The sequence below is a fragment of the Dama dama genome, chromosome 5 (genome assembly GCF_033118175.1).
Source record: "Dama dama isolate Ldn47 chromosome 5, ASM3311817v1, whole genome shotgun sequence".
Taxonomy (NCBI): Eukaryota; Metazoa; Chordata; class Mammalia; order Artiodactyla; family Cervidae; genus Dama; species Dama dama.
The window spans coordinates 125,083,250-125,095,555 of NC_083685.1; the positions used below are offsets into that span (position 1 = coordinate 125,083,250).

Consider the following 12,306-nt stretch of genomic DNA (forward strand, 5'->3'; position numbering starts at 1 on the left):
ATGAGAACGGCAGCTCCCCCGTTCACAACACCTGTGTGTGCACATACCCATCCCAAGGCCTAAAAGCCCCGCCCATGGCTTCCTTACCCCAGTGGGAAGAGGTGCTCCTTCAGGAAAGCCCTGATCCCAGAGGCGGGTAGCCTCAGAGCCACAGGTCAAGAAAATTAGAGGAAAATGGCAGAGCACGTTGGGACCCTGACCAGCCCTGAACATGCCCCTGGAAGCTCCCTCTCCCTGGGAGGCATGCAGCCCCAGGAAACAGCAGCGGGCACTCCAGGGCCACTGTGCCCAGCCCTTAAATGATCTAATTCCACGTGGTCCACATGATGGGCCTATGCAGTGCATGATGGGCAGAGGCCACCCACCCCCCCGCCCCCAGCTTCTAAGAGGCTAAGCTGGATTGGAAGCCCACCCGTCAGCGGGGCCTGGAGGGACCCTGGGCGCCCCTCCAAGGGGAGAAGCACCCTGCTGCTCCCCTTCCTGCCGTCCACCTTCTGGAGGGGAGGCCGAGGCCTACATCAAAGCAGAAATGAGAGGGGCTAATTACCCTGGATTAGCTTCAGATTGCTAGGTGGCCTCGGAGCTAATAAACCACGCTGTGCTCCTTCCCCTTAACAGCCCGGCTCTGGCCTTCCCAGGCCCAGCCTCAGAGGAAGCCCTGTGATCTTGGGAAAAGGACACTCACTTTGGGGGGCTTAGGAGCAGGTGTGGGGTGGGAGCAGTCAAATGCCAACCCGGCACCTTCTCACAGGCGCCTCTCCCCACTTGCCCAGGCCTAGAACCTGCCAGAAGGAACCACGCGTCCTGCCTGCAGGGAACGCCGTTTTCCTTTGAGGATGATCTGAGGAGGGAGGGGACGGCTGTGGCCTGTGGCCCCAGCGCTCCGAGGAAGCTGGCATCACAGGAACAGGACTACACTCTTCAGGACTCACCAACCATCCTCCTTGGCCCTAAGCTTCCCCCACAACCCCGGGGGAGATAGGCGGGGCGCATGGTCTTATCCCCACGTTACAGGTGGGGAAACTGAGGCTGGGAGAGATGGGGGAACTTAACGAGGTCAGAGAGAGATGAGGGGCAAGGGGAGCCCATTGGTGGGCATCCTGTTCTCCTTGCCCAGGAAAGCTGCCATCCAGACCCCATTTCCAAAACCTAGGTCCCAGGGGACACAGTGGGTGGTGCCAAGTAAGCACCCTAGTCCACGTAAAGGTGACCCCAGTGCCAGCCCCCGCCTGGGGGGAGGGTGATAACTTTAGTTTGTTTGTTTGGCTGCATTGCACTTATTTCCCCAACCAGGGATCGAACCCGCACCCTCGGCAGTGAGACCACAGAGTCCTAACCACTGGACTGCTGGGGAGGTTCCCAGGAGAGGGATACCTTCATACCACCATCCACACGTGGCTGCCCCCCCCCCCGCCCCCCGCTCCCCTTACCTTGTTAAACTGGAAGAGGTCCCTCTTGAGCCTCTCCCTCGCAGGGTCGTGTCCAGGCCTCAGGAATCTCCTCATCTTGTTGTGTGCGGCCCCCTGGGGAAAGCGGGGAGTAGCTGAGTGCCTGGTGAGAGAGGCCCCAGAGCCAGGCCCAGCGCCCAATGCCTCCCTCCCCGAGCCTGCAGGTGGCCGAGCCCTGGGTCAGTCCTGCTTCACTTCACCCTCCGCTTCCCCTTCCCTTCGGCCTGTCGCTAGAGTGCGCTTCCCTAACAGGAAACCGGAGGGAGGGAGCCCTGTACCTGTAGGCCCTCAGTTAATGCTCTGACGCTTGCTCCCGGCCACCTGTGGCCCTTGTAAAGCCAACGGGAGAAGCTGGGGGAGGAAGCCATTTAGCCCGGCTTTATAGGAACAAGAAGGGCCAGAGGCCCCGAGGTTAATTAAGCTTAATTGTTAACCTGTTTTCTGGAGAACCATAAAACTCTGGCTACACAGAAAGGGAAACTTCACAAGCCTCTGTCTCCAGAACCAGGGGGAAGTGGGAATGCAAAGGCGGTCCACCGGTGCTCACAGATCAGAACCCAGATCGGGGAGGGGGAAGGCCCAGAGGAACTCCCGCGGGGGTCAGCACCCCTGCACAGACTCTTCCTTCCGACTTCAGGGAAGGCTGTCCAGGGGCTCTGGGCTGAGGCTGCTCCCACCATCCCACCCCATACCGGGACCCACGTGGGAGCTGGGTCCACCCCCATGGCTGCTGGGGCCTCTGCAGCCCCAGGCTTCCGCCCCACCTCCCCGTCTCATCTCTGGCTCTCCCAGGTCCAGAGCCCCTGGGCTCTGATGGGGTGCACTGGTTTTCCCATGGGCCCAAGTGAAGGCTCATCAGGAGAAGAAACCTGCTCCCAATAAAGAAACCAGCTCAAGGCCCCCAAACCGCCCGCCCACCACAGAATGCATTCCCCAGTCCAAGGGGAACTATTTCTGGCTCATCCTTGGGGAAGAGGGTGGGATCACATGGGCTCCAGCTTCCGGCTTCCAAGAGCACAACCTCCCACTGACCACAGGACGCCAGGGCCTGTCCTTGGAAACACAGGGGCTCAGGCCCACCCCGGAAATGGCTTCCCATTTGAGGGGAGCCAGAGAAGGCCCCACTCCTCCAAGGACCAGCAGGCAGTCGGGAAACTCCTAGGTGCCTGCTTGACCCGAGGCAGCAGGTTTGGGGAACAAACATGGGAAAGTCCCGCAGGCTCCTGGGAGTGAGGACAGACTGCGCGCCGGGCTGCAGCAACCTCCTGGACAAACAGCTGAGCTGGTGGCCAGGCATTCCAGCCGTGGGGGAGGGTGCACCAGCTCATCAGCCGGCCACCCCGGGCTCCTGGGGGTGCCACTCCCCCTCCCCCGGCTCTGGTCACCGGGTCAGAAGTCAGAGGAAGCCAGGAGGGTTGCCCCGGAGGAGGAGAGGGGCCCGCAGACTCCAGGGCAAGGCTGCCCTGGACTCTGCCCGGGAGACCCTCGTAGCGCCTGGGGTCAAGCGGGCACAGGGCCGTCTGTACCGAGGACCCACACGGGCCCAAGGGTAACCCTGCACAGTCCTGGGGAAGATGTGCAGGTGGGGGTGGGGGGCACCCCCACCTGGGGAGGGAGGACGGACGCTCCATCCACCCGGCTACCCCTCGGGGCCCCTGCTGCCGACCAGGAACTGAAACACACCTCTGTGAGTTAGAGCAAGGTGCACGCGAACCTCATCGTGGGTGTTCACTCACCTCCCAGAGCCTCCTTGGGAGGTGAGTGGAATATCCCCACTTGGCAGACAAGGCAATGAAGACCACAGAGGCTGGGCAACTCGTCAGATCACTGAGAAGGGACGGACAGAGTGCAGATTGCCCCCAGGAGTGGCGGATTCCCAACTCTTGGGGCTCTGGGAGGCAGCCAGGGAGGCATACGACAGGACAGAGGATGCCTGGCTACAGCCCCGGGTTCAACGGCACAGATGCACGCAGACACACTCCCACATGCCTTCAACTCGGGGCCAAGCAAGCAGCGGCGTGGCCGCCGGCAAGCTGTGGCTGGGCAGGGCTGGGTGGCCTTGCCTGCCCCTGCCACTCACTCCACCGCGGGCTAGGACTCCAGCGGCCTGGGGGGACGGAGTCGGGACCACAGTGGGGTAGACACTGCAACTGCTCCTCATTCCAACCCACTCTTCAGAGTAGCCCCCAATACAGAAACACTGCCCAAAACGGGGCCTAAAAAGAGCCATCCCGTCTCAAAGGAGGACAGGTCTGGGGCGAGCTGGCTTTGCTCCAGGCAAAGCCTCGGCTCCACTCACCCCAGACAAGCAGGTTCTCTGCAGAGAAACTTCAGGAACCTGGGCCTGCCTGAAGCTTCCGGGGGTGGAACAGATGCTATCGACTCAACCCAGTCCTAAGCAGGGGAAAAAACGTCAGGGAAAAAGCCCAGGGCTGGGGACTCAGGGCCAAGGCTCCAGCACCGCAGCAGGGTGGCCCTCAGGGCAGTTCCTAGAGGCCCAGGGAGCTGGTCTGCAGTGGGCGCAGCGCCTAACTCCAGGGCCTGGCACGGAGCAAACCCCGTCCTCGGACTGCGCGTACAAGATCCTCTGACAGCCAGACGAGCTCCTCTAGTTCGCCAAGCTTACACCCTGGCAGGGGGGTGTGGTGACTCACAGGTACACGAAATCAGTTGGCAGGCTGGTTTCAGGTAGAGATCAGAGTCTCCAGGAAAACAGGGAAGATGCTTTGATGGAGGGACCAGGGTGGTCAGAAAGACCCGGTCAACCTTCCTGGGTCTGGGTCTCTGCATCTGCCGTTCCTTCTGCCTGGGACGCTTTTCCTCCAGATGCTCTCACGCCTCCCACCCTCACCTCTTCCCCCATGGAGCTCACTGAATGAATGAATGGAGGTGACAATACCTCCACTCCATCCTGGATGGCGGGAAGCAGTCAGCCTTGGGAGGATTCAGGGCAGGGCGTGTCCGGCGGCCAGAACACGCGTGCTGTGTGCCTGGAGGTGGGGGCGGGCAAAGGCAACAGGAGGGACACCGTAGGTCGGAAGGGGGTCCTGGTGGGCCACAGCAAAGAGTTTCGGTTTGTCCCCACTGGGGACCCCCTCTCAGTCCTGGGCAGGGGGCTGATGGGGTCCGCCCTCTCCTCCCCCACTGTGTCCCCCTCTGCTTGGCCCTCTGACCACCTGCTAGGCCCCCCGCACGAGTCCCATTCACTTTGGTTTCCATGCTTTTGTCTTCACGATTCTGTCTGAAATAACCTTCTTGCCCCTCTGGCAGCATATTAAAAAATCATCTGCCGTATAGCACAGGGAACTCTGCTCAATGGGGCAGCCTGGACGGGAGGGGAGTTTGGGGGAGAATGGATACATGTATCGGTACCAAGTCCCTTTGCTATTCACCTGAAACTATCACAACATTGTCAATTAGCTATACCCCCATACAAAATAAAAACTTTTTTTGTTTTTTAATCACCTTCCAAAAGCATCTGAACCCATCCTGACCACGCTCACTGTGCTCCCTCAGCGCTGGACCGCACCTTAGGCTAAAATGACGTCTAAAACCACCGTGGACGCGGGCACCCATTGAGCTTCATGGATGCCCTCCCCCACCTTGTCATGCTGATCATTAAGCTACTAGGAAAAATCAGAGGCCACCTAAGTGGCCAACAGCAGGGGATGGGTGAAGGGCGCTCAGCCCCACGACGGGAGGCAGACGGTCACGAAAAGGGCAGGAGATGATGGCTGTGGAAACATATGTCCAATGCATCTGGGAGTCGGGAAGAATCTATTAAAAATATTTACATAAGTTGACAACACACTGGAGGGGTTATGGGATTACCAGTGATGTTTTTCCTCCTTTCTGATTATCTGCCTCCCAGGAAGGGAGATAAGAAGATCACACGGAGGGGGGCCCAGGCAGCGGCCAGGTGTGAGGAGGACCCTGTGCTCACAGTCAGCCCTCAGTCCTGTTGGGGGGTGACTGCTCCTGCCGTTCCCCCCCCCCCCCCGCCTCTGCCACTATGGACCCTGAATTGAGAGCTGAGGCAGGCAGCAGACAGGTGGGTGGAACCAGCTGTGTGACCTCAGGCTTCGGGGGCCCAGGCCCGGGGTGTTACTACTTTGCAGGCAGCGATCAAGGGTGGGGGCGGCCGTGAGCTTCAACAGGAAGGCCTGGGAGGGGACTGGCATGCTCTCAGGCGCCACACACATCAATGCCGCTCCTACCACAAGGGAGGTGGGAGAGGAGGTCGGGGCCCCTCCAAGCTAAGGAGCCCCCCGCCACGTCTGATGCCAAGAAGAAAGTCACTCAGTCGTGTCCGACTCTTTGCAACCCATGGACTGTAGCCTGCCAGGCTCCTCTGTCCATGGAACTCTCCAGGGAAGGATACTCAGGAGTAGGTTGCCATGCCCTTCTCCAGGGGATCTTCCCGACCCAGGGATCGAACCCAGGTCTCCTGCCTTGCAGGCAGATTCTTTACCAACTCACTGGGGATGGAGGAGCTCTGAGGATCCTGGTTTCCTGTGCTGGGGGAGCCACCTGGCTAGAGCATGACCCCTGGTGGGGGGTTGGGGGCGGCTTCCTGAGAAGAAACACCTTCTCCATCCCCTGAACTTTCTGTAGACTGCCCAACAGAACTTTCTGAAGGCTCCCAAGAGGAGCCTGGTGGGCTACAGCCCATGGGCTGCAAAGAGTCGGACACGACTGAGTGACTTTTTTCTTGGCATCAGACATGGTGGGGGCTCCTTAGCTTGGAGGGGCCTTGACTTCTTCTTCCACATCCCTCGTGGTAGAAGCAGCACTGATGTGTATGGCACTCAGCCTCTGACCCTGCCCACCACACCCTCTGTCTGTCACCAGACCTACCTGTGGGTCAACCTCCCTGCTCTGCCCACCTCTCTGGTCCCTCGGGGGTGGGCGCTTAGGGTCTGCCGGCCACGAGGCTTGCTGACCTGGGGCTCATATGTACTTGCTCGCCCCGCAGGTCTGTGACTCCTTCGTGGAGCTGGCCTGAAAGGTCCCCGCGGGCTGCTGGCCTGGCAATCCCTTCCCTTTCACTGCTCCAATCATCCAACACTACTTCTGGCTAAAATTGGTCTCCCCTCACCCTGATGCCCACCCTGGGGAAAAAAAAATAGGAGAGCTGCCTACTTGGCCAGATTGTTGTTTAGTCACTAAGTGGTGTCTCTTTTGCGACCCCAGGGGCCATGGCCCACCAGGCTCCTCTGTCCAATGGAATTCTCCAGGCAAGAATACTGGAGTGAGTTACATTTCCTTCTCCAGGGGATCATCCCAACCCAGGGATTGAACGTGCCTCTCCTCCATTGGCAGGTGGGTTTTTTTCTTTTTTTTTTAAACCACTAGCCACCTGGGAAGCCCGCCTACTTGGCCACAGGCTAGTATAATCACACCTGGTCTTCCCTTCCCATCGCTGCTCAGACCCTCATGGGTAGTGGATGCACACAGACCTGCTGGAGGCAGAGAAGAAACACGCACGGGGGCGGGCTTGTCTAGGCTCCCCGCCCTAAGCAGCAGTTCTGATTGTGTCACAGGGAGGAAAAAGGGGTTGGTTCTCAGAACAGACGGCTCGTCCCATGCTGGCACGGTTTGGGGCACCTGGGCTCATTTATCCCCAGGAAACAAAGGCTTGACCAAGCCGTGCCAGCCTGTCCTGGAGGTATGTGATGGGCCAGCCCTCCCAGAAGGTCCCTTCATGGCCTGGGCTGCTGGGAGAGGCTACATCTGGAAGCAGCGCTCTGGACACCTGGGGCCCACGGGAGAGAAGGCTCCTGGAGCCACGGGAGCATGTGTCCCTTGTTCACAATCGCTGGGAGCACGCCCGGTGTGGGGCGCAGCCCTGGCTCAAGCCAGCTCCCCACAGCCTGCTGCTGCTGAAACCTCCCTCCCTTCCCCGACATCCTGTGTGAGGCCCGTGTGGCTTTGGCCTCCGTCTGCCGGGTGTGAGCACGCCCCTGCACCTCCCACCCCGGGGGAATGGTAAGGCAGGGCTCTAAGCGCCCGGGGCAGCTGCTGACCCCTCTGGCATCTGCCCGTGCCAACTCAGATGCCCACGGCTGCTCTGCTGGCGCCTGGGTTGTCCTGGGAAACCCAATCCCCCAGAGGCACCAGGCAGCCCCTGGCCAGCAGCTTAGCAACCAAACCTTGGCTGAAAGGGCACCTCTGTGGAGGTGGGACTACAGAGAGGAGGCGGGAACCACAGAACTGTTGTCGCTGCTGTTGTTAGGTAATAAAAGCGACTGAGAGGGAAGTGCGGCCAGATGCTGCTTGAAGCACTCGACAAGCATCATCTCATGTAATTCTCCCAACTACTTATGAAACAGCTAATTCTGAGTGCTAGCAAGCCTGAGACGAGCCCAAGTCCCAACCTGAACTCCAACCAGACTGCAGAGCGTTTGCTCAGTTCAAACCTCCCTCCCAGGACAAAGGGGCTCCCCAAGAGCCCTCGCCCTCCCTGGCTGGGTCCAGGTCAGTTGCCAACCCCTCACACCCCACTGTCCATCCCACGGAGCCACAGGCCAGTCCTCCCACCCTGGGAGGGCCCTCCCGCCACCCCCAGAGTCCTCCTGCAGGGTGCAGGGGTGGGAAGTCAGAACGCCTGCATCTCTCCACATCCCCATTCTGGGGGACTCAGCCCTCACCTGCAATGTAACCCCAGCCTCCCTCCAGGGAAGTGACAGACTGGGATTGGCCAAATACGGGGAAGAGCAAAGCCATTCTGGGGAGAAGACAGATGACGACTGACTTGCCTGGGGTGGGGGTGGGTAAGCTGCCTGGTTCATCCCATCAAGCTCCATAACATGACCTCCGACTTGCCTAAAACTTGAGAGGCCGACCCATGGAGCTTTCAGGATATGTCAGCCCCAGGATGGAGGGATCAGACCATGCCTGACCTTCCATGGTCGTATCTCCAGTGCTTAGAGCCCTGACACATGAGAGGCACCGAATTTTATTTAAAGAACTCCCTCACTTCCTGTAGGGCTTTCCCCGGTAGCTCACGGGTAAAGAATCTACCTGCAACGCAGGAGATGCGGGTTCCATCCCTAGGTCAGGAAGGTTCCCCTGGAGGAGCGCATGGCAACCCACTCCAGTATTCTTGCCTGGAGAATCCCCTTGGACAGAGGAGCCTGACAGGTCCCAAAGAGTCAGACACGACTGACTGAGCAAGGCCAGGCACCTTCGGAAAGCCTGTAACCTTTTGACGAAGCCCATCCTGACACCTTTTTAAAGTTGCAACCTGCCTCCCTCCCAAGGGGTCTCAATCCCCCGCCTCAGTTCTTACTCTATAGAGTATAGAACTTACTCTATAGCTCATATTGCCTTTTAGCAGATTATCTATTACCTACACTTATTCCTGGCCACTCAAGATTCCCATCCTTTAGAACAGGAGTCCTGTGACAGCCGAGATCTTTGCTAGGTGCAAGGATTACGCCTGGTGTCTAAAGCACACTGCACATACAGAGACACTAACAAATACCTGTTGAATAAATGAACAGCTGGGACTGAATGGGGATCAAGTAGGCAAATGTGTTCTCCTGGTAGGAGCCACTGATCCTAAAGAGCAGGGGCTGGGGCCCCAGGGGAGCTCCCTGTTCTCAAGTCTCCGGCCAAGGCCAGGGCCATGTGCATATTACACCTGACATGGGGCTGGGGAGACCCTTATGGACCCTGTCTTAGCCCCAGGTTTCAGGACACCTGGCTCCTTGGTAAGGAGATCAAACAATAACATTATTTACTAGAATCAAACAGTCCTGCGCCCGGATGTCCCTCTCATCAAACCCTGGGAATACTGAGTCAGGTGTCTCGAGAAAAGTCTCCGGTCTCTGCTGGATTCCTGAAGGGTAGAGTCAGGTGCCTAGCCGCTTCCCTGTCCCCACGCCCAGAGGAGCCTCTCCTAGCTCAAGAATTCACTGTGGCTCCTGGGGAGGGGAAGGAGTGGGGCGACTCCTCCGAGGACCAGTTTCCTCTGAGAGGCAGGGCGGGGGGAGAAGGCCACCCCCAAGGGAGGTGGACAAAGCCCCACGGGGACAGCCCACAGCGGGGGAGGCTCTCCCGGGGACCCTGGGGAGCTGAGGCTGGAGAAGGGCAAACAGTACCGGCGGCCCCAAGGGGACCCCATCTTCTGTCCCATACCCCACTTCTCCCTGCAAAGGACTCCAGGGCCGGGGAAAACAACGGTGCCAAAGAGACCCGCCGGAGTCTCGACCCAGGAGGAGCCCTGATAGTGCTATCGCCCGAGTGAGATAAGAAGGCCTCTCTGGGCTGAGTACTCAGGATAAGTGGGTCCAGGCCGCCAGTGCCGCTCAAAGCAGTCAACCCAGGGGCGGAGACCATGGGCCTCCTGGGCCTTCGCCCGGCCCCTGATTTGGGTGTCTCAAAAGCTGCGGCTGACATGTCTGGGAGGACCCTTCTTCGGACACCACATTGCCCCTGACTCCCGCCAGGGCTGCTCAGTGTCTCCAACGGGGTAGACGGGTAGACAGCGGGGCGCAGGCTGATGGCAGAGGATCCACCTTTCCCAGCTCCGTGCACCACCTTCTCTATGGGAGGGAGGGTCCTGGGGCCAGGAAGTCCTGGCAGGAGACACCTCTTCCCTGAATGAGGTTGAGGGGAGGCACGACAGAGTTCACAGAAAACTCTCCTTAATGGCAATAGAGCAGCCCAGGAACGCACTCCCCCTACCACTGACCCCGCCACCCACCCACCAGGGTGCAGAATGTGTAACAGTCAAGCCTTCCCCCGAGCACAAAGCAGAAGAGATTAGATTGTACACACACACACACACTCCCCCCAGGAAAGGCTGCCCCAGTTGGGGTCTGGCCATCAGGCCTCACTTTTGGCTTTTCCAAACAGCAGCAGAAATACCGAGGGCCACTGGAACCGAAGTGAGTTAGGAGAGGCCTCTGTCCTCTACCTCAGCCCTCCAAGAAGCAACAGCCTCATTCTCAAAGTTCTGATTCTCCAGAGGTTTTCAGAAATCGGGATTTCTGGACAGAGACGCCAACTGCCCTCACGACCCGTCAGGCCTCAGAAGGCCCCGGCATCTGCCCTAAGGCTTGCTGCAAGTGACCGCATGACTTTTATGCTTCGTGGGGAGGCTTAAGCAGCTCACCCTCACCTGGCGCCGGCCAGGACCAGGTGTTTATGATATTTTTCATCCTCTCGTCAACATCTGTAAAAACAAGGCTCACTGAGGTTTGGCATGGTTAAGTAACAGAGTCAAGGTCATGTAGTAAAAACTCAGCATGGTACAATTCAAAACTATCCCTGAGTCTGGAAAGACACTAAAAATCTTACTGAGGGCTTCCTGGTTGTTCAGTGGTAAAGAATTCACCTGAAAAAAAAAAAAAAAGAATCCACCTGAAGGAGACACAGGTTCAATTCCTGGTCTGAGAAGATCCCACATGATGCATGGCAACTAAGCCCATTTGCCACAACTATTGAGCGTGCACTCTTGACCTCAGGAGCCGCAATTACTGAGCCCATGTACTGCAGCTATTGAAGCCCGTGCACCCTAGAGCCCGTGCTCCGCAACAAAAAGTCACTGCAACGAGAAGTCTGCACACCGCAGCTAGAGTAGCCTCCACTCGCCACGACTGGAAAAAAGCCCATGCAGCAGAGAAGACCTAGCACAACCAAAAAAAAAAAAAACCAAAGGAAAAAAAAGCAAGCACTACACCTGAGGCAAGACTATGAAGCAAGAGGGAAGTTTTTTCCCTCTTATTTTCCTCTTTCTAAAATGCTTCATTTGCCCCAGGGAGCTCCTATTACCTTTAAAATTTTTGAACCTATTACGGGTTATCTGGGATTAAGGCACTTTTTAAACGCTACTAAGGAGTAAGTTGGGCTTCCCTTGTGGCTCAGCGATAAAGAATCCACCAGCCAATGCAGGACACACGGGTTCGATCCCAGGGTCTGGAAGATCCCCTGGAGAAGGAAATGGTAACCCTCTCCTGTATTCTTGCCTGGGAAATCCCATGGACAGAGGAATCTGGCGGGTTACAGTCCATGGGGTGGGGAAGGAATCCAACAGGACTTAGCGACTAAACAATAACAAAGGACTAAGTTACTAAATTAATAAAATTATATTAATCTGCTGCTAAAGGGGATGCTTTAGGAAGATTAGGGATGCAGGATGACCTAGACCTTGGAAACAACTGCCCAGGGGCTCCCACTGAGACTGGCCCCATCTAACTTTAGAGAAGGGCAGCAGGCACTCAGAGCTTGGTATGAGTCCTCACTGAGCACTGTGGCAGATGGTTGAAGAAAACCAAATCCGAATGCCCTGTGCATAACGTAAAGAAGCTGGCCCATCTCTTCCAGGACCATTCCCATGCTTCTGCTCACAAAGACCCAGATGCTCTTCCTCAGAAGTCACTTCTGCCCTTGGCTCCCCGCTGAGCTGGGCCAGGGCTCTTCAGTACTGCTGCTCTGCGCCTCCCACCTGGGGTTTCCTGTCTCCATGACACACAACCCCTCCTTCTTCCCCTCTCTGCTCTGAATCCCCTACCCAGATTGAAAAGACCCTGAGTTGTAAACTCTGGGAAGGGTCCCTAGAGCCGAGGTTAAGACGCCCTGCATCTGGCACAAGGATCCCCAAGGGAAGGGCGCTGAGTCTACGCCCCGCCCACCTCACCCAAAGCTCACCTGTCTCAGGTGAGAGCCTCAGGGGGCCACTACCACAGCTCTCCTGGTAACCGTCAGTTCTCCCCGCAGCCCAAACTCAGGGTGCCTGCGAACCGCCCAGCCCCGAGAAAATCAGGAGCAAACTGCACTTTCTTTGGCACAACAGAATTTCTCACTTCTCGCCAAGCCCCAGCGTCCCACAGCGCAACCCCACCCGCGTGGC

At 57.9% G+C, this 12,306-nt stretch overlaps 1 protein-coding gene across 2 annotated transcripts in view; it reads right to left on the reverse strand.

The window, feature by feature from the left end:
• LLGL2 (LLGL scribble cell polarity complex component 2) overlaps positions 1-12,306 on the reverse strand; it is a 33,913-nt gene that overhangs the window by 20,884 nt on the left and 723 nt on the right. For both annotated transcript variants that reach the window (XM_061144826.1, XM_061144825.1), the window contains one exon: positions 1,431-1,523. In XM_061144826.1, the coding sequence (XP_061000809.1) occupies positions 1,431-1,505 (75 nt within the window). In that variant the 5' untranslated portion in view covers positions 1,506-1,523. Of the gene's footprint in view, positions 1-1,430; positions 1,524-12,306 lie in introns of those variants that run through there.